Here is a 23128-nt window from a genome sequence, read left to right on the forward strand (position 1 = left end):
TGCTCCCCAAAGCCCAGCGATTTTCTCAGCAAACGCATGCAATTCTTTGAGTCAGGACCTAATGATCCCATTTTTCATGGAATACCTTTTCTCCTTGAAAGAAGGACTCACAGGCAAACTAGGCTACTTCAGAATTGGCCATTCAGCAGATACTTTCTCTCAAATGAACCGAGTAAGACTGCCACTTCAAGGAAAATAACCACTAGTCTTTGTTGTCAGAGATAACATTTGAGCTTTAAAAGCCTTAAGGGAGAAATTAGAATTTTGGAAAATGTTTATCTTTCATTATGAGCTTGACAAACCCCCAACTTTAAGACGATTTTGATGAGATTGGTGGTAATATTAATCATAATGTGATTTTTGGGTGTTATTGTATAATGAAAGGTAACATTTGGAAACTCTGTATAAGTCCATTACTTTTCAAATGACCAATCTGTGATGTTATAAAAACCATTCATTGGTAGAAAATCCAAAATGCAGAACAGACCAATGGATTTTAATGTACCAGAGTACAAGAGATCATTGATATGCTTTCAGATTCCACATACAATTAACCTTTATGAATCTGCCACATGTCCAGTTCTGGAGAATTTTCAAGATACTCAATTATCTGCAAAGGCTATTAAAACACTTCTCTTTCCAACTGAGAATTTGTATGAGGTTCAATTTTCTTCCTATACTTCAACGAAAACAACACTTCACAATAGATCACACATAAAGCAAATGTAAAAATCCCGCTCTCTTCTTTGGAGCCAGATATTAAAGAGATTTGTAAAAGTAAAAAAAAAAAATGTAAATTATTTTTTGCTTTGGAAAATATAGTTACTTTTCAAAAAGAAGGTATAATTTTTTATAACATGCGATGGGTCTATTAATTAAAATAAATAATAAATATTTAATACCTTAGTTTTAAATTAATGTAATAAATATCAATAGATGGAGCCCAATAAGCAAGAGTTATTTGGGGACCTTAATGACTTTGTAAAATGCAAGGATGTTCTGAGTCCAAAAACTCAGAAAAACACTGGGCTAAGTGAAGTCAAACATAATTGTAAATAAAAGTGCAAACACCACACCCACTGGAGGAGTCCTCGCATGAGTCTATGGCTCACCAGCAGAGAATGGAGGCCAACATACAGAGACTGAGGCACAAGGTTGGCCAGCAGAGAGCTATTCTGAAAGGGAGGAGAGATCTCTAATACCAGGAAGGAACCTGGACCCTACCTGTCATTAAGACACATTTGTCCCATGTTGGTGTTTCTGTACAGTTGGGGGGAAGTTTTGCTGCACAATCCCCTAACAATCACAGGTCATTCTAAATTACCTAACTCTCCCTCACTGGCAGGATAAACTGCAAAGACAGGCTGATTCTTAAAAAGCTCAAAAGAAAAGACAAATACCATCATCAACCTAAAGCTCCAATCTGTCAGACTTCAGGGAGACAAATTAGTCCATTTGTACTTTTTATCATTACTATTTGCACTTTAAAGCCATATTTGAGGTAACTGTCAAAAACAGAAGTCCATGCTGGGGACCATTTAAATGGATTCTTTCCCCCTAAAAAAATGTGAAATACCTCAAATGGGCACTGACTAGATATTTAATTAGAGGAAGGCTGTGGAAGTTGATGATGTTTCAGGAGATTTGGGCATAATTGGTTCCAATTATTCTGATGTACTTCCTCTTAAAACAAGAGGGAAGGGATTGGCAACGCTGCTTAAGGTGGTCCTCAGTGGCGACTACAGCATTCTGTGTCACACTGTCTGTAAAAGCCTCAGAACAGAAACTATTTTCCATTGTATTACTTTATCAACCATATTTAACTACCATATAACTCAAATTACATATCAAATTAAATATCTAACTCAACACTCAGAGAACTGCTTTCCCATCATATTTTTGTTTTTTTGTTTGTTTTGTTCATTCGGTTCATAAGCACTTTTTCAGCATCATCCATGTGGACAGCACATGGTATCTGCTACAGTGAATGCCGAAGGAAGCAGGCACAGATCACCACATCAAGAAACTCACCTGCCGGAGATGCCCCTGGGAAGACCAGTGATCCCACATCTGAGTTGAACCTGTCTCAGGGCTCATAGGACACATCTGCAACTCTTTCCCACAGCCCAGTCTGCATCACCATGATTGACTGGTCCAGCACCCTGCCCCCACAACCTTCCAATTCTGTCTCAAAGGCCAAGTCATCTCTGACCAAATGTGTATCTCCAGAGCCTCAGCCAGTATCAGGCATGTGACAGGCAATAACTGTAGTGAGGTGAGTACAAGTAACAATGGATGTAAAGAAATACAAGCATACATCAATACTCATGTGTCTCGTAAGAAAAATAAAATACAATGGGGTTTTAGAGAAGCGAGTCAGCACTGAAGAATTAGGGACAGCTTCCGGAAGCAAGAGAGTTTGAGCTGTGCCTTAAGTATAGTTAGGAAGGTGGGAGGGCAGGGGTAGAGAGTGAGAGTAGGGTGGTGTGGCAACTAAGGATTCCAGATGGAGGAAACAGCATGTGCAAAACTATGGAAATCTAGGGAGGAATGAGGTGTGTGTGTGAGAGGGGGGAGACACACACCTACAGAGGTTGTGGGAGGAGGTCGGGTTGGAAGCTGGAAAGGGTGCTCATGCACACAGCTTAGGCATGCTCCTCTCTCTGCTCTGGGAATGAAATAGAAAATAAACAAACCTCAGAAATGAGAATTTACTTCGAGCCTTAACAAAGAGGTACATGCTTTTGAAACAAGAAAAAGGATAAGTAGAGGGGAAGGATAGTATCACCTGCCCAGGCCATGTGGGCTGGAGAATGAGGACAGTGAATGTTAACAAGTGATGAATAAAAAACAACTTCAGGGCAGTGATCTATTTCTCATAAGCCAAACCCAAGCAGAAGAACTCGGCCATAGGAAGACTAGGACTTTTTAGAACTTGAGCCTTTGACTTCTAAGAGGAGGGAGGGAGGTAACAGAAGTTCGGGAATCTTCAAGAGTCCAAACATACTAGTGCTTTTCTCATGTGCAGGCCAACTCCTGGAGACAGAATTAAGATATGGGGAATTATCAATGGCTCCCAGCAATGATGTCAGTTCAATTCTCTCTCAAAACACAATCTGAATAGTCAGCTCTAATATTTGATCCAAATAGCCTGAGAATGATGGATTCCTAAGCTACAGCTAGAGAGATTTCTAAGGAACCTTTTAAGAATGGGGGCCTGACCCCACTTATCTATTAATATAAATCAGAGCCAACAAATAGGATAGTTTTGGGATATGTATTGAAGCATTATATCATTTATCAGCAGTTGTCTTTTGTTTTATTAATTCCATGTGACCTTGAATTTATTATTAACAGTTAAATCCCTGAATAAAATGATGTTTCATATTAGTGTTATGAAATCAGCAAGAATGGAAAGATGATAAGACTATTCCTAAGACCTCTATTTTCAGAATTATAGTCCACAACCTGCTTTTGCATCAGAATCATCATCTATCTAACAAAAGGCATCATAATCTGAGTGAGGGGTCTGGAATATGACTTTTTGTCAAGAGGCTCAGGCAAATCTTAGGCAAAGTAAATTTTAAAACTACTCCTTTAATTTTGTGGGCAAGGAATGCAATTGAGTAGAAAGGGTACAGCAATGAATTGGAGAGAAAATTCTGTGAAGGTTTTATATGTCAACTTGGCTGGGCCATGGTGCCTAAATATTTGGTCAAACATTATTCTGGATGTTTCTATCAGAGTGTTTTTGGATGACATTTACATTTAAATCAGTGAACTTTGAGTAAAGCAGATTGAACTACATAATGAGGGTGGGCCTCATCCAATCAGTTGAAGGCCTGGATAGAACAAAAGGCTGATCTCCCCAAAGCAAAAAGGAATTCTCCCAGCAGTCTTTGGACTTTATCTGCAACATCAGCTCTTTCTTATCCACCAGTATACTGCCTTTGGAGTTGAAATGAAATTCTTTCCTGAGTCTTCAACCCACTAGCCTCTCCCCAATCAAATTTTTAACTCACTGAGATTCCACAATGAGTGGATCCAGAATAAGCCAATTCCTTAAAATAAATCATAAATATATTTCCTATTGCTTCTGTTTCTCTAAAAATCTTGACTAATACACATCTCTTGCACTTGGGAGACAGGGTTCATGGAAGCTAATTGAATCTAAAGAAGACTTAAGGCCCACACCAGCAAAGAGGTCTTTATGACTATCTGACACACCTTTCAGATAATTAAGGAATCATCAAATAGCAGCAGCCAACCTTGGTGACAAGATTCAAAGAGAAGCAGTGGCCAACAGTCCAAACATTTTATAAGAAAAAGAAAACATCAGTCAACTGTTACAACAAAAGGAGTTTTTTAAAAGGTAGCTTCCTACTGTGTTATAGTAAAAATTTTAAAAGACCTTCTCAGGATGGGGCCATATCTAAGAAGAGCAAGCTTAAACTTTTATTGCAAATTTCCCATAAACTCAGAACTGTGAAGTACCTCAAGACAAAGTATACCTGACAGAAAAAAAATGAACCCCATTACCAAATGAGAGTAGTGTGGTAATAACCGAATTGCTTTTATTTTTATGGATGATCCAATAAAAAGTTACAAAAATGATTAGCAACAGTAAAAAATTAAACTACCATATAGTTATTTCTATTTTGCACTGAGCTTAAGGTTAGACCATAAAACTTCTAAGTTTTAAAAAGAGTAAGAAGAAATAAACTTGACAATAACAGTCTTGTCAATCAATGACTAGTAAATTATGCAACAATCATAAGAAGCCAAAGGAACTCAAATAGACACAAAAAGGGTGAGCCTCCTTTGTATCCCCACTCCTGCCAATGGTTCAACTCCCCCTATCTTTTTATGAACTATAGGACTGGCTTCCAGATTGTTCTCTCCGAGAGGACGAAGTGGAGCTATGAATGGACATGGTAATTTCAGCCTAATCGTTTGCTTACAGTCACCAGGATGATTATAATGGCTCAAATTAGATGACAGCCATGATTTCCTTAAATCCACTGAAGGTGCATGTGAGCTTTGACTAAATCAACAACAGCAGAGGCTCCATACTCTAGAAGCCATGTGGTAGACGTGGTGGACGTGGGAGGTGGCACCAGAGGGAGGAGGTGTCATCTCAGGGAGAGGTAAAAAGCTATTCAAAGGAGCTGGTGCCCATAATGAACGTATTTCCTCTATAGCGATCTGCTAAAATTAGCATGAATTCCTCACTCAGGCATTTGAGTCATTTTTATTTTCCAGTTTTCCAAGTTACCTGCCAGGTGCTAACCACTTCCACAACCTTTTCAATGAGTCAGTGCTAAAGCACCAGGCACAGCTTCTGAGCAGGAGCATTCATGCCAAAGAGACCCAGGTGGGGCCACAAGCTGCCAACATGATGCCTCAGGATAACACGGTGAGTACTTTATGAATGAAAAGTTTACCCAGAAGTGTCATCCATCATAAGAGAAAGCTCACAAGGAATCTCAACCTCTTTGCCAGTCCTAAATTCTGAGAACAGCCCTCTGCTCCTTGCTTAAGACATTGCTCTTTTGTTGATATGAGCGTTTTGAGGGCTAATCAGGCCCCAAAATCATTCAAATTTGGGGAAGACCCATGTGTCCCTCTTTGCAGCCTCACTGGGGAGTTCTGACATACTACCATGGTTTCCATATCTTTTCTCAAGTTACTGTACTCTAGTTTGACTGTCACAGAACATTAGTGTCCTTCCTTTTTCCCCATAAAGTAAGTTGATGAATGAAGCTTCCTCTCAAGAAAGAGAAGCTTTGGGTCCAAGTTGGCTGAGACAGAAGGAAATGGACCCACAGGAAAGGCTCGTTCAGTAAAGGAAATCTCATGCTTCGCCTCCTGGCTTTACCCCAGGCTCTCTCCCCTCCCGCAGGAATTTCGTTTTTGACTTTGGTTTATGTCTGTGTTCCTCTCCTAAGATTAAGAAGAAATTATTATTCCCACTGCTTTCTTGGGTTCTGAAAGCAGTGGGAATAATAATTCTGCCCCCTCCAGGAGATATCTTACAGGGGGGGAAAAATGGTATGTTTGAGTCATTGCATTACACCTAAAATACATCAAAATCACGGGTTTTCTAAGATGGCATGAGCAATGTCTTCCAACATCCCTTTTTTCAGTTACCCCATTCCTTCCACTTACCCAAATTCCCACCACTATTACTGAAGGTGCTGGCATTACCACAAGGAGGTGTCACCAAAGAAAATTCACCAGTGCTACCCTTAAAATTGGTCTAAAACAACTCACCCTCTTTTTCTAGGGAGGAAACTTTACTTAACATGAACTCCAATATAAATACGTATAGAACTGGGGAGAGGGAAATGGAAGTAAGAATGCCAGAGCAGTGAGTGTTAAGAGCAGTGGATATATCCTTGTGGAACAGGCTCCCTGGTAAGGGTTAGAGTCTCTCACTCCTGGTACTCAGGTGGCACCTGGGGTCCATCTGCCATTGCCTTAAGAAAGCCCTAGGCTGATGGCAATTGGACTCAGTGGCTGCTCTGGTCCTTTTCTGGTCTGACTCCTTTACCTCATTGCTAACCAGAAAACGAGAAGAAATTGTACTCAGCCCCTGACACCCAACCCTTGACCCCTGCCCCTGGGACCTGAGCTATGAGGAACAAGATTCCGGTCCCCCACAGTGTTGACGATGCTGGTCCACAAATGTCAAAAAATGTCAGCCTTCAGGTCCCTGCCTCTTCTCCGTTCCTTCTCTTATTTTCACTTCTGTAAACTGTCATTAGTATGAGGGAAATGCAAAGTCTAAGGAGGGAATTCTGTAATAATTGGGAAATTAATGACTCTATGCTTACCTTTCCCTCCTTCCATTTCTCTTGCTTCTGCTACCAGATATGATGACAACTTCTTCTCATAGAAAAGTCTGGTTCATACCAAAGCGAGAAGGGCTAGCACTGCACAAACTCATTGTAATTACTTTAGAAATCATATGGAGATTTATATATCTGTGTGTTGCATACTGGCATATAATTGAAACCAGAAATGTGGGAGGCTCTTTAAAATACATTTATATCAATATATGTTTTCCAGGCTACCGGTGTCCCCTTACCTCTGCTGGCTTCGTGGTGCAGGCCCCTTTTCCTGAGCACTCTAGGTCACGTGCACGGCTCTCAGGTGGAGCACAGGTGCTGGTCTTCACCACCAGGGTCAAGCGCAAAGCCGCGATGGATTTAGAAACAGAATCATTCACAAAGCCTGAAAGGAAATGGGAAAGAGGAAATGTGAATTTTACCAACATTCTTTCTTTTTTACCAAAGTCTCTGAATTTAGTTTAGGCAGCATTCAATTCTGGCCATGAAGATGAAATGGGTTAAGTTAGGCAAAAGAATAAAGCACACACAGTAGCCTCAGGCCTTTCAGACAGCCACTCCCTCATGAGGAAAAACCAAGGCCAAAGAAAAGGAGCGGCTGTCACTTCAGTCATCCCTTAGACTCCATTCCTTAGACCCTGTTGCTCTGCTCCTGCCCTCACTCTTGGAGACCACTCTTTCTCTCAAGTTCATCCCTGCTCTAGCATGTGAGACTTCAACTTCCCTGATTTAAACCCATTTTCTCCCAGGAAGCCACCTGCCTACATCTCCCAACTCTCCTGCCTCCTGGTTACCTGGGGTAGTCACAGCACTAAATATACCCCCATTCCCAGCCTGCCTGGGCAGACTCTGTGCCTTCACAGGCAGACATGCAATACAGGTTGGTATTCTATGTTGGGTTTATCAGTGAATATCTTTCTTGATCACCAATCTAGCTACACAATATCAACTTAACTTACGTGGCTTTAATCAACTAATAATTCAGGACCAATGGTAGTTGAATATTTGCAGTATCATTGATGCATCATATTTATCATTCCATGATCTTTGTCTAGTATGGCTAATTATAGATAGTAAGTAGAAATAAATAGGAAGTAAATATAGTCTCCAATTGGAATAAAGAAATAAATCCTGTATTTTGTATCAATGTTATAATTATTTTACTGAGAATGTCTTTTTTCTAATAAGAATATTCACTTATTTATATTTAAATTTAAATTTCAAAATAAATCACTTATAATTAACACCTCCATTATCCATGAGAAGACTCCTGGGTTACCCATAAATAGTGCTCAAGACCAAGTGGTGAAAATGATTCTAGACAGTCATGCCTCTCTGAGCCCCAAAGTTCTCATGTGTTAAGTAAGGATAATAGCCCCAAATTAGGGTGGCTATAGAATTTATGATCAAAAGTGGGGTTCTTCTCAGATCAAAATAGGGTGCTTTTGTGATTACAATTGAACACAGGCATGAGGTGAGAGGACAGTCTCCTGCTCCTCATGTCCTGAGGAATAGCCAGACACCAGGAATCTGCAAAGTGCAGTCTTACATTAATGCAAGAGAGCAATTTAACAGGCAGAAGACAGGTGCAAAACAGAGCAGAATATTGAATCTAACTCACAAGTGTCCAGGTTATGATGGGAAATGAATGCAAGTCAGAGTAGAGTGGGGACACGACTCAACTCCTCATTTGGAATTAGGAGGCCAGTGTCTCTTGTAAAGACTGGTGCTGCAGGCCTGACTCGGGGTGACATTTTACATCCATAGAGACTAGCTGCTTTCTTCTGAAGGTTTCCTATTGAGAACTTTATGGTAAACCGGCTTTAGGACAGAAGGAACAGGATGGTTCAGGCAAAGGCAGCTCCTCAGTAGAGCTTTCTACTTCCTCCATTAGGGCCTGGCACCGGATAGACACCTCACATCTCTTCCCAGCCACCTTCACATGCGCTGCTTGCCCCAACTCTGTAAATGTTTCCATGAAGCCCCCTTTGGCCTACTCCCCTTTCTTCCGTCTCCTAGCTCAGATCATAACTTATTCATGAACTTCTCCTTAATATCCCAGCCCCCTCTCATCTCAACTCATCCATCTCAAGTACATACTATCACATACATGTCCCTAATTAGTTTATGTTTTGGGTGGTTTCTTATTATACCACCTTTACCAAATCTTCCTGATGGCTAGGGACAAGTCAGAGAGGTGGCAAGCAGGAAGTCAGGATATGGGTATATATAGGGTATCCCAAAAACATGAGTGCACACTTTAACAGAACAATTGATGTTTCTTTTTTTTTTTTAATTTTAATTTGTATGCATTTTATTTTTATTTTCATTTTTTATTAAGGTATTATATGTGTACATATCTTTTTCAGCCAGAGTAAGTGTTGAACAAAAGAAATTCATGCTATTAGAAGCTTGAAAATGCAGTTGAAGTACTAAGACTGACTTTATAATTATTCAAAATGTGTATACATTTTTGGGACACGGGATATACCCAAAATTTTATACACATTTTAACAACTGGTAACGCATTTAATTTTCACTCCTTTTCAGGTTTAACTGATTAGAAATAATAGGTGAAGCCAGACTAGGCTTGAGCAAAGGAAATTTAGTCATTAGACTTTTTTGGGGGGATACATGAAAGATAAAGTTTATGGTATAAAACCAGCAACAGTTGACTAATTGAGGGTGCACAAATACTGAACAAAATGATTCTTGATGTTTTCTATTTCATTGCTCATGTTATCAGCAGTGCCTGGACCTGAATGGTTATCAGTTTGAAAACAGGCATTGACAAAAAAAAAAAAATTATCCATGTCTACAGATTCTTTTAAATTTTGAAAATGAACTGCATGTTAATAAATACTGACTTTAAAATCATTCAAAGTATGTATACATTATTGGGGGACACTCTATATATGTCAGAGCAGTAAAAGGTAATTCCTGAAGATGAGTTTCCAGAATGTCTTGTCATCCAACATGGAAGGAGAGCAATTATTTGAATGAATGCGAAGATCCAAGTTTTCTAAAAAAATGTGGCTTATCAATTTGTGATTAGCCTTGATAAGGACACAGGTCCTGGTACAGTATTGGGATGCTTTCAGAGTTCTTATTAAAAAAGACATTTTTACAGATAAAATAATAGAGGTCAATCAGGTACCAGTAATTATAAAGGTGTTTTTCATACCCTTGCTATGTTCTCTACTTTTGCATTATGATTGAAATCTACATCACCTGTCTACTTTCTAAGCATTTAGACCACATAATGCTTTGTAATTCTTCTGAAGAGACCTCCCTTCAAAGGTTATTTTAAAAATTGTATTCAACTATTAAATGCACTTAGCTGGTAGAAATTCAAATGAATGCACAGCTAAAAATATACATGGTGTAGTTTTTCTAGATAATTTGCTTCCATTATCTCAATGACCATTTACTGAGCTGCCATCTACAAACCAGGGGCCGTATTATAAATGCTAAGGTTACAAAGATGAGTCACCCCTGGTTTCTGCCACACCAGCGTTCAGCCCAGAGTAGTGGGCCTTGCACTGTTTTGAAAGCAGAAGCTACATAATTTTACAGGGGCTTTTTCCAAGCACATGTTTCCAGGCTCCAACACAAATGATTCAGAATCAATAATCTGGGTGGGCCCCTGACAGGCATGTTTTTTGAAAAAAGACTTCCTAAATAATTCTGACAATGCTTCCAGTTAAGAACCACTGGTCTGACAGAAAAGCTAATCTAAATCATGCAAGTAATAGTATTATTAAGGTAACAACCACCCTGAATCTGAGGCACCTAGGTGAGCCTCTGAAAGCACATTTTATGCATCTATTTCTGAAAGTTCTGCCAACTCTGATTATTTTGACTGAATTGATATTCCCTCTTCTTCACAGGTCTCAGAAGTTCTTGGCCACAGCTCTGCTAAAGGTTTCTATATTAGCTTTATTTGCTTAATCCGACTGTGAGTATTTTGGCCCTAAAGTTCCTTAGTAAATGATTAAAGAAATCAATCTTTGTGACAGTGTGTCACACACTCCTATGTAATTCCTAATTATGTCGCCTAATCTCCCAAAGTGAGTCAACAGGATAAGCATGCTATTTTGGGCAATCTACTGCTCCCATGATGAGATCAGCACCGGGTGGCTCCTTCCAGGTCAAAGTATAATTTCAGTAAGTTGTTTGCACCTCTCTCTGACCATGTCTAAGGGAAAAGGCTTGAACTTCCTCGTCGTGAAAAGTGATACTGTCCAATTTAACTTTTACCAACCTGCAGCTAGGGAAAGGAGTCAAGTAGCCCCTGGGAAATGCCTCATGCCAAAATCAGGAGCTGTGTCCTTTACAAAGGGACAGTGGAAAGAATCAGTGTGAAAAATAATTCATCTTTTACAAAAGAAGTTCTCTGAGGCTGGATTCATGGTCATTTGAGAGTTGTTGAAAGTCAGTGTGATTTTTTTTTGTTGGGGGGAGAGGCACACAGTACTCATACTGATGGACACTTCTAACACACTTATAAGAAATGAAAAGCAAATGGTCATTATTTCTTTCTTCCTTAATGGTGTGATAGCAATATGCACAATGTAATTCCTGACCCAGAACTGGACAGAAAAGCTTCCTCACCCTCCACTGGAGTCTCTGAGGATGACACTCCTGTTCTGTCTGCAGAGACATTTCAGAGTGGGCTTTGGCAACACCTGCATTTTCTATAGTCTTTTCAAAATCCAAGGCACTGACATCACACAGGCCTTTGAACTTGCTCCAATTAAGGCCTGATTTAAGTTAAAAACAAGAAGGGGAAATAAAAGAAGGAGATTTATAAAAGAAAGGAGAGAAAAGAGGAAGGAGAGAGAGGAAGGAAGACTAGGCCAAGAAAAGGAAAAAGAAAACAAAATCACAGGTTAGGAACTGCATGAGACGAAGGAAAGGAAACATTCACACAGAAAACAATTGAAGCAGAAATGGAGAAAAGAAAATGATGGCTTTCTATCAAATGTTTCAGGGACTCTTTCACCTTTTATCAAAGGGACATTTTATCTTCTCATTTTCTGGGTCTTATATTCTTCATTGCAAACACAACAAATGTAAAATTAGAGTTCTTTGAAAGTCATTATGAATACACATTTGGTTAAATCATAATTGTGCACAGTTAAAGTCTATAATTCTGATTATGAGACTGATATTCTGAGGCACCCTAAATGGAGAGACTATGCATTCCATGTGGTGAGGTGAGGAAAAGTATATGGATGGAGGGAGAGTTGACCTCATTCATACAACATTCAGCTATTGTTTATTGAGTTCCCAAGCAGGAGGCAGGTTTTAGGTTGAACACTGAAAGCTGAGAAAGTGCCAAGGAAAGAGCTGAGGAGGTCAGCGTGTCAGATGGATGAGGACATCAGTGTGTCAGTGGCCAACATCTTGATGAGGATACAGAGGCAGGAGAGACCTAATCACAGAGTAGTCTCATGAACCTTAGTAAAGATTTCCATTCCATGCCAAGTGCAATAGAAATCTACTGAAGGGTTTTAAACAAGGGGATAACACATGATTTATGCTTTCTTAAAGATCAAATTTTGGAACAATAACCAAGAAGATTTTTGTATATGGGATAGGAAAGAAAGGAAGAAATCATACATAGATAGTATAAACAACTTTGTGGGTGGTGGTGGTAGGCATGTGAATCAAAATTTCCATTGTGAACATATTAAATTTGAGACACTGATGAGAACCTCTCCTGAAATGGAGCAGTCAAGTTGGTGGACAGATGTAGGACAGGTGTAGTTATAAAGGTTAGGGCTGACACTTTCAATATGGGTCTCATCTAAATATAGAGATATTAAATCAATGGGACAGGGAGAGTGAATTTAGGGAAAGGAGAAGAGAGAAAGAAAAAAAAAAAGAAGAAGAAAAAAAAAAACAGGGCCCAGAAACAAGCTTTACCGGCCAACATAAACTTAGTTTTGCATGGTTATCAGCCCTTACAGAATCATACTAGAAAAAATAGCTACAGTAGAAATGCCTATATGATTTTTCCATTGTGGGATTGATAAGGAAAGATAAGACTCTGAATCATGAAGAACACAAAGAACTACAAGTGGGAGATGGGGGCCAATGCAAAGAAAAAGTCTCCAAACCTCGAACTTCAGAAGGAAAGAAAGGGGGAGGGATGGAGGAGGGAAAATATGGCTTGGGAGACCCCTTCTACTTGCTACACAACTGGGTGATTTCCCTAATGAGTTTTAAACCTGTAATGAAGGCAAACTTTCTCCAAAGTTTATCCAGGAATCCGTTAACACTCTGAAGTAACTGATTATGAGGACAAATAAAAGTTGGGTTTCCTTCTCCCTCCTCTCAATCCTTCTCTCCTCTGCAGACCCCTCCTCTAACTCACACACAAAGACTCTGCCTGGTCCACACCCAGCACTGTGCTCATTAACACAGTAATAAAATGTTCTGCCATCATTACAGTCCTTTTAAAACAGTGACTTGGCCAAACTCACTTCCCTTGGGGCCAATGAGAAGCTGAGAGCCCCAGAGGGGTCCAGACATTATCTCTGGAATGCAGTGGTGTGGTCAAGCATCAGTTAGAGCAGAGATGGCTGGCTCCAGGCCATTAACTGTTGATTTTACCACTTGTCTTCTTTAATATTAACACTAAAGAGTCTTAAATGGACTTTGTCGTTACTACCTCATTGGGATTAATAGCAAATGAGATTTGCATTTCTCACCTCAGTGGTTTGGCTAAAGACCATTTTCTTTCCTGTTAAAGGGAAAGCATACATGCAAAATAAAAATTCTGGCTGTAAATACTTGAGCAGTAGGTGTTGGAAAGACTGCCTAGTCTTCCTACTTGGCAAGTCATCTGGCACAAACTTATAACCTATAAAAACTGTCCATAGTTGGGACAGTCCCATGGCTGGCACAAGATAGGCATGAGAAGTGTGAAATAGCACAGATTCCAGCAGCTCCCAGTGGTAGGCACACACCCCCATGCCCACTCTTTAGGAGGTAAGATGAAGGTTAGTGCAAAGTTTAATAAGGCAGTCAGATCCCTGTGGATTTGTGATTCAATACTTGTGGTTTCGGGAACAAAACCTGATAAATAAATCATCTTTTGACAATGCCAAGCCAGAGACAGACAAACATACACACACACACACACACACACACACACACACACACACACAAATAACCTTGAGGCAGGGAGCAAGCCTGAATGTAGACCAAATCCAGGGCAACATGATATAAAACGAGGCTTACTAATGCACCCCCACTTTGTAAGGAACGCAGCTATCCCCACAGTGCACATATGCAGAATGCTGGCAGATCAGGAGTTAAGGAGAAAAATTAAATGAGCACTAAAAATGCTGTCACTACACCAGGTACCAATGGAATGATACCTCATTTGCTGAAGAACGTGCCTGGCCACACCAACCCTCCAGGATCTCATTCAGAGTCTTTTTAGTTTTCTTAACAAATCTTACTTTAAACTTCCATGTAAAGGCTGGATTTTGTTGTTGTTGCTTACTTGCTTTTAAGTTATGATGCTTAAGGTAGGAAGTTGCTTTTTGCAAAATTTTCTCATACAGAATACCTCATTTCCTGGGGTGTTTGGAGTAAGGTATGGCCAATGATGCTTTTGAATAGAAAGACACAATGGCACATCACAGCAACAGTGCAAATACCTCTGTCAATGTCATTCAGTTAAGTCATCAGGTAGGTTAGGCCTAGCCAAGTGCCTGAAAAGTACTACACGTTCAGTACAGGTCAGCTTTGAATAACATGGATTTCAGCTGCATGGATTTATTTGCATACACATATTTTTCTTTTTTTTTAATATAGTTTATTGATTTTTTTACAGAGAGGAAGGGAGAGAGATAGAGAGCTAGAAACGTCGATGAGAGAGAAACATCAACCAGCTGCCTCTTGCACACCCCCTACCGGGGATGTGCCCACAACCAATGTACATGCCCTTGACCAGAATCGACCCTGGGACCTTTCAGTCAGCAGACCAACGCTCTACCACTGAGCCAAACCAGTTTCGGCCATACAGATATTTTTCAATAAATAGTCAGCTGGTCCTTGGTATCCCTGGGCTTCACATCCATAGTTGGGACTCTCTGGATGTGGAAGGCTGAGTGTATGCATTGTTCTATGCTTTTTTATATAAGGGACTTGAACTTTTTGTATTTTTATCTCGATGAGGGTTCCTGGAACTAATCCTCCATGAATACTGAGAAATAACTGAAGTTTTAGGAGAGTCAAAAGTTATACAGATTTTTGACTACATAGAATCAGGCACCCATACCCCTCACATTGGTCATGGATCAACTATAATATCATTTTCTCTTAAAAAAAAAAAAAAAAAGGAAATTGTAAAGACTGGTAAAATATTCTAGAAGAAATACACTGAGTGGCCAGATTATTATGATCTCTGAACACATAATAATCTGGCCATTTGGCCACTCAGCATATATATACATAATTATAATAATAATAATTATTATTAGAGGCCTGGTGCATGAATTCATGCATTGGTGGGGTCTGGCCAGCCTGGCCAGGGGGAAGGGATATGGGCGGTTGGCCAGCCTGCCTTCTGGTTAAACTCCTGATTGAGGGGACAATTTGCATATTAGGATATACACTTAGTAGCCAGATTATTATGCATTTAGAGATCATACTCAGTGTATAATCCACTTGCCTAAATATAGATTGATATTTTTCTCAACAAATCTTGCTGTCAGATATAATAGCACCTAAAAACTACTTTTCACCTTTAGCATCTCAGCATCAACCTCTGTCTATTTACCCTGCAGAGAAACTGCAAATTCTATATCAGAACAGAGGCTTAAAATGTATTTAAAATTTAGACTGAGAGTTCTTATGCTGGCATTCTGTACATTTCCAAAAGAAGTACCTGTTCCCATAGTAAAGGGTTGCTAGCACAGCGTGTAGTATTTTTGTTTAATTTTATTATTTTATTTTTCAATTGCAGTTTATATTCACTATTATTTTGTATTAGGGAATAATGTATGGCATCAGGTAGGTACAAGAAATATTAGAAGAACATTTTGTAAAATATATGATTGTCTAGACACTCTGCTGTACATCTAAAGCTAATATTTGTTTCATTTTTTTTCAAGGTGTTCACTCTACAACACAGCTTTTCCATTAACATTAGACTAAATTACTGACTCTAAGTAAGATTTGAGTATTTGAATGTGGAGTAATTGCTAGTTGGTATCTATTCTTCCCATATCCTTTAATAATAATAGAATTGGGAGTTTTTGCTGGAATGGTGCCACCAGTGAAAGAGCATGCCTCTTCTCAGGGCCTCAGTGCCAGGACGAGTGGCACTTTGAACATTTAAGAAGACAAAGCATGAACCCCCATAGGCACACACACACACTAGCTCATATGCCACAGTGAATGGTGACAGCCAAGGCAGCCTGCCTGAATCTGGAGACTGAATCTATGTGTGGAGGATGTGGAGCTGCCCACTCCATCCTGGAGAGCTCCCTCGAGACTGTAACATGAGACATAAATTAACCTGGAACTTGTTTGAGGTCTCTCTATGGTGCAGCTTACACTGCACACTAACCAACACAGGCCTGCAGAAGATTCATATAAAACTCCTCCTCCTATGCCACATCCCCTTCTGCCACCTGACTCGAATGAATCATCATTTAGTTACTGCTTAGAGTCCCAAAATCACGAAATACTAACTTCATCATTTCCCCTCTCCTTTCTCTTTCCTTAAGGACATAAACACTCCTTTAATAGCAGCCATCATCACCATAATCATTATCATCATCACCCCATTATCATAACCCCTATCATCACCACCATCATCATGATTAACATTATCATCAGCCCACCACTACAATCATCACTCCCATCCTAATCGCCACTATCATCATCATCATCATCATCATCATCATCATCATCAACATCAGCACCTCCATCTTCACCATCACTGTTATCATCACCACCACAAACATTATCTGATTATCATAACCCCTGTCATCACCACCATCATCACCCCACCATCACCATCACCCTCATCCTTATCACCACTATCATCATCTCTACTATATCATCCTCATCAGCAGCCCCATCATCCCCATCACCCTCATCATCACCATCACCACCATCAACATCATCATGATCACCATCATCTCCACCGTCATCACCATCATTATCATCACTAACATCAATATAAAAAACCAACACCTTTTTAAAGTGGACCATAACTGGATCTTACACTGGTGTTGGTCTTAGGAAAAGGCTCTGGAAGTACATCCGTCCCCTGAGGAAAATGCAGTGCTGGTATATAAGCAAGGAGGTCAGTTAGAGGGCCCTCTAACTCAGCCCCTCTCCTATCTAGCCTCCGAAATGGAATTTAAAAAAATTATTGCTACTCTTAAAAATGACTGCTAGAATTTAAAAATAATGTTCGAACAGTGTGATGATTGTCAGAAGGGGTTGGGTAGAAGTAAAGGAGAACACAGGGGTGATAAAAGGTGAGAGAAGGAGACAACTTAGGGTGGTGAGCACGCAATACATTGTTCAGACAATGTGGAATTGTGCAGCTAAAACCTGTATAATTTTGTTAACTAGTGTCACCATAATAAATTTATAAGAGGTTATAAATAATGTCCAAATAAAATTATACCATGCATTTATAATAGTATAACTCTTATTATCTGCCACTTTGAACAATTCATGCCTAAGTTATAAAATATGTATGTGTGTGAATAAATGAGGTATAATGACAATTCATACAATTAAAAGACATATTTAAAACATATAACAAGCAGTTAATTCAAGAAGCACTGGTCAATATAATGCAATATCATGGGCTTAGTTGGTATAAAAATATTAGAATTATAAAATCCCTTTTTTAAATAAAACTTACAAGTAGGCCTGTCAAATCTCTATATGTCAATTTCTGACCTTAGGTAACCTCTATTTAGAAAAAAAAAAAAAAAGAAGCCCTTTCTCATTGCTTATGAAAACTACATCCTAATTGGACAAACAGTATTTTTTTTAATGTCAGTTCTTATTTATAGAACGTGAAAATTAATTTGTTCTTTCCTTTGAAATTTTGTTGGCTATTAGTGGAAATTCTTCATTTGTTTAATCTCATTTTCAATGTCACCTTTTCATAATCAGTTGGAATTGTATCACTTGATCTTCCATTAGTACATTTTTAATTCATCAAGTAGTAGTCAATCAATTGCTAAATTCCTGTAGACCTCAAATACAACTGCCCACCACTTCCAGTCCTTACTACCCAATGAATGCATCCTGATTAATGGAAAATTACTATGAATGCAAAATAATTCATCATTTCTCTTGTGTTGATGTGAGGGTAATGGGAGATTATAAACACACAGCTAATTGGGCCATGGATGACTTTATAAACATCAGGCAGTCAAAGAATTGGGCCTTCCGATGAGCTAACGTGAAAAGCTGTTGATTAACGTGTTTACCTTCCTGGCTGTTGCAAGCATTGTAAATATGATTTGTCAACTGCCTTTGTTTTGTGACATCTCTTTGTTTCAACATCACACATTTACGAGGCCACCGACAAGACTGTCTAATAACTTCAAGGTCATATGAAAGTCCGTTGCCTGAATTTACAAGTGTTTGCTGAGATTTCTAATTTGAGAGGCATGTGCTTCAATTATGCATTAACACCGTTCTTCTTCAGAGCAGGTATTTACTGCACTAAAAATAGAAGCAGCCAATGCACTGCAACGAATCCCCAGGGGTGCGCCATGATTGGAGAGAGAACAATTGGGAGGTATGGCAAGGCAGACTGCAATTCAGCCTGATTGGTCAGGCTATTTCTGGCTCATATTAGCATTCTCATCACTGGCACTGTCATATCCTGGGCCTCCGTCCTCAAGGTGCTCAGAAACATCCTTACCTATCTGCTCCACTTTCTGGAGCTTCAAATAGTCCCCACCACTCAGCCCCTCTCCGATCTGGCTCATAATGCCGAGGATTGGCAGTGAATCAGAATCACCTACAGTTTATATCATAAACTGCTACATAAGGTCTAACCTGACCCAGTGAATATGAATCTCTGAGGGTGTGACCACAAACACAGTGGGGGTTCACCAATGCCCTAGGTGTCTGGCAGCCAGGCAGAGAAGCAGCTGTAAGGATAACTTCTTTTCTGCCAAGTTAAAATGCATGTTTCTGAAGGGACCTGACATAGGAGGAATATGTTTATCAGTTCCTTCCCCTCAATAGCTCCCCCTTGCCAACAGAATCTTAATGTGGCCTCCACAGCCAGGCAAGGCTGGCCCAGGCTACTTCCTCCACACACACACACACACACACACACACACACACACACACACCTCCACCTCTCTCACCCTGGTTTTAGTTCCTCCAATATTATGACATTGTGTACTCTGTCTAACCACAGGGCCTTTGCACATGCAGTTCTAGCCTTCTGCCTGCAAGGGTTTCCCTATTCCCTAGTTAATATCTCAGCCTAATCATCTTTCTTCAAGATAGTGATCTCCCCTGCCCCAAAGACATGTCAGGTTTTTATTATCAACTGCATCACAGCACAGTGTGCTTATCACAGTTGTAATTTTCTATTTATTTGTATAATTATTTATTACCTGTCAACCCACTAAAATGTAAGACTCATGAGGGCAACAATTTTGTTTCATTTTATTGCTCTATTGTCAGCACCAAGCAGATGCCTGGCTCAGAGTAGGTGCTCAATAATTTTTTTTTTTTTTTTTGGTGGGGGGAGGAAAACAAGTGACATGCATGTGGTACCAGCAAATATGAGGGAACAGGAAGGACAAGGTAGCAAAGAGAAACAAGGAACCGATAAAAGAAAGCTGGTGGTGACAGCAACCAACTTCCTTGGCCTTGCTCAAGCTAACAGCCTCAGTGGAGCAGCTTTAACCTCAGCCAGGAGCTGCCCTGAGCACAGAGACCCAAACCAACTTCAGTAGCAAGCCTCATCATAAACCATGCCCTTCCCCAGGCCACAAACACCACCACCAATGGTGCTTCCGGGGCTTATCAAGAAAGAATGAATTACAGATTGTCCCTGTTCCCAATCTGTTCCCTCCCCAAATTAAATTCTTTAATTCAGTTGACTCAGTGGGGTGAGAGGGTTACCTTTATCTGACGAAGTCAGATTTCATTTATGCTCCAGCCTATACGAAAGTCCTGGGACCGCTATCTGATCATGGATTCTTTCTGTAATAGTCAATGTAGCAAATAAATTATATCTGACTCTCTTGCAACCTTTATGGTCCAAAATCCTGATGTGACGTTGCTTGAACAGGATGCCTTACTACAGAAAATCTAACGGGAATCTCTGTGTGTGAGGCAGAAGTCCAAAACCAAAACTAAATGAACCTTTGTTCATACCGAAACAAAGAAAAAATGATCAACCACTTCAAGTGCTCTCCGTCTTCCCAGCTTCCATTTCTAGTGCTCACTGCAGGCCGCTGCCTTAGTCCAAGGGCTGCTTCCCCCACCAGGGAGGGTCCTGGCTCCCCAGGATGAAATGCAAACTTTGGAATCAGGCTTGTTTGTAAAAGCCAATCAAACTTTATATTTGAAATTAACTGCTTTTTTAAATACAACTGTCACATTATTACAAAATTAATTTGTGAATTTGCACATTGTTTTTTATTTATGAACTAGTGGCCCAGTGCATGGATTCGTGCACATTGAAAGAAAATTAATTAATTAGAAGAAATTGCTATCCACCCTTTCTCTACAATAGAAGTGTCAGAGATGAAAGAAAATTAGTAAAATGTATATGAAAATAATATGTAAATTGATTAGTAAACAATAACAACATGATATAACAACAACAAAGACATGACATAAAAAACATGATATAAAAACAACATTGATAAAAGCAATAACTGATAAATTGATTAAACTTATTCTAATACTGAGGGTGACAAATCAATTCTTGGAATCAGAACAACCTCTCCTCCGCAGATCCTGTTAATACTTCAGCTTCGATAACATTAGTTCACAATCTTCTGATAATAAATCTAGTACCATTACAAAGACCCCATTTACTATTAAGATTTCTCAGTAGCATGATGATTGCACCTACTTTCAATTCAATTTATGACACCACATTTTCAAAGGAGTAATACTTTTCAGAAATTCTATGAGAAAATCTTGCTTTTTGGCATCATTCGTTGAATCTATTACTATTTGATGATTACACTGTCGTCTCTGAGTCTTAATGCAATATCTGTTCCCCAACTTTTGTCACCATGTGGGAAAAGAATAGGATACGTCATTGCATCTAATGTAGGAAACAGGAGATGGTGACAGTGGAAGAATTTCCCAAGTGCCAGGCACATAAGTCTCTTGAAGAGGAGATAAGATTGACAAGACTTTAAGGCATAATAGGATTGATTTATCTCACTCTTCTTCATGTTCCCTCAAAAAGGTGAATAAATATTTCAAGAGTTTTAATTCATTATTTGGCTATTAGACTGTATTTATTTGAGTGTGACTTCATGAATAAGACAGTTGTGGGACATGATTTATCTGAGTTACATAATGAGTACGTCCTGTCTGCCTGAAGGTGGAAATCTCTCAAAGCCAGACTTTTGACCTTTTACTTCTTTGTGTTTCTAGTACTTAGCCTGCATGTACTGGTGGCCTACACAGAGTCATTAATCAATAAGTGTTTATTGATAATAAACAGGGATGCAGAGAGATGAGCAGATGACGGAGAGCTTATTTTATTAACAGGGTAGCATTCCAGAGGCTGTCATTTGTTATTAGTGATGTAACCAAACAGTCTTTGTCAGTGTACTTATTTAAGGATATTTCCATTTGTCTACCAAGCAAAAATCACTTTTGCAGGTCAAACTTACAATTACAGCATTAAAACAGGACAGCCAGGAGTGTCCCTGGTTAAGGAAGCATGTGAACACCAAAAATATCCTGGCATTCAAACCCCAAATGTCAGAGAAAGCATCAGACAGGAGAAGGCAAGAGAGTCTTGTTGAAACGCAATCCTAATTATTTATATTCTTCACCCGAAACCACAATTTCTTCCTGCTGACATGCCCTTCTTTGGTCCAGTTACTTGCTGCTTTGATTTTTTTTACCCAAAATCTCAACTATCAAATGATTATCTCTAAAGTCTCCCTGATAGGTTACCAAAATATTTGTCCATTCTGGAAAATCCTTTGCCCCATCCTCCTGGAATATATCTGACCCCATAAAAAGTCTCTGATAGATGCAACTTAAATATCAACCTTCAGAATATTGAAGTGGGGAAGCAAAAGGACCTATGAGAAGGAGGGCTCATTTCTAGAACACAGATGTTCTTTGTAGAACATTAAGTAGGAGAAATGTCACTAGAGAATGACCAATCTTGGGAACCTTAAGAGCTGCATTCACTGTCCATATGCTACCCCCTCTCACCATTTTACAATTGTGCTGATGTGCAAAATGCAATGATATAATAAACCATTCTATTCACCATGATTCTATTTTATTTTATTTTATTATTATTATTATTATTATTTTTTTACAGAGAGGAAGAGAGAGAGGGATAGGGAGTTAGAAACATCGATGAGAATCATCGATAAGCTGCCTCTTTCACACTCCCTCCTGGGGATGTGCCCGCAACCAAGGTACATGCCTTTGACCGGAATCAAACCCGGGACCTTTCAGTCCACAGGCCGATGCTCTATCCATTGAGCCAAACCAGTTTCATATTTTATTGATTTTTTACAGAGAGGAAGGGAGATAGATAGAGAGCTAGAAATGTCAATGAGAGAGAAACATCAACCAGCTGCCTCTTGCACACCCCCTACTGGGGATGTGGCCGCAACCAATGTACATGCCCTTGCCCGGAATCGAACTTGGGACCTTTCAGTCCGCAGACCAACACTCTACCACTGAGCCAAACCGGCTTCGGCCCAAACCGGTTTCAGCTCACCATGATTCTAAATGCCATAGTGTGATGCAACCACTTTAGGTATCTTTTGTTTAAAGGGACTTGAACTGTTCTTTTTCTGGAAACTGTTAATCACAGTCTTGAGGGACTCCCTACAAGTTTCAGGTTGTTAGGTTGCTAAGAAGTCTCTGTAAATTTCCAGTTGAATTTGGTTAACAGCACTTAGCATAAAGTCCATGGAAGGGAAGCAATGTGCATTGTCAAAGATAAACAGGTTGTCATGGGTGAAAACTGGAATAAAGTTAAGAACAATTTGAAAATTTGTATCAAATTTGTCATTAAAATATATGAATCT

At 39.5% G+C, this 23128-nt stretch overlaps 1 protein-coding gene across 1 annotated transcript in view; it reads right to left on the reverse strand.

Annotated features, from left to right (window-relative positions):
- The window catches only part of DNER (delta/notch like EGF repeat containing), a 220306-nt gene that overhangs the window by 95891 nt on the left and 101287 nt on the right, over positions 1-23128 (reverse strand). Inside the window, exon 5 of the mRNA XM_036421970.2 lies at positions 7091-7236. Within this exon, the coding sequence (XP_036277863.1) occupies positions 7091-7236 (146 nt within the window). The remainder of the gene's footprint in view (positions 1-7090; positions 7237-23128) is intronic.

Source organism: Pipistrellus kuhlii, unplaced genomic scaffold (genome assembly GCF_014108245.1).
Source record: "Pipistrellus kuhlii isolate mPipKuh1 unplaced genomic scaffold, mPipKuh1.p scaffold_m20_p_7, whole genome shotgun sequence".
NCBI lineage: Eukaryota > Metazoa > Chordata > Mammalia > Chiroptera > Vespertilionidae > Pipistrellus > Pipistrellus kuhlii.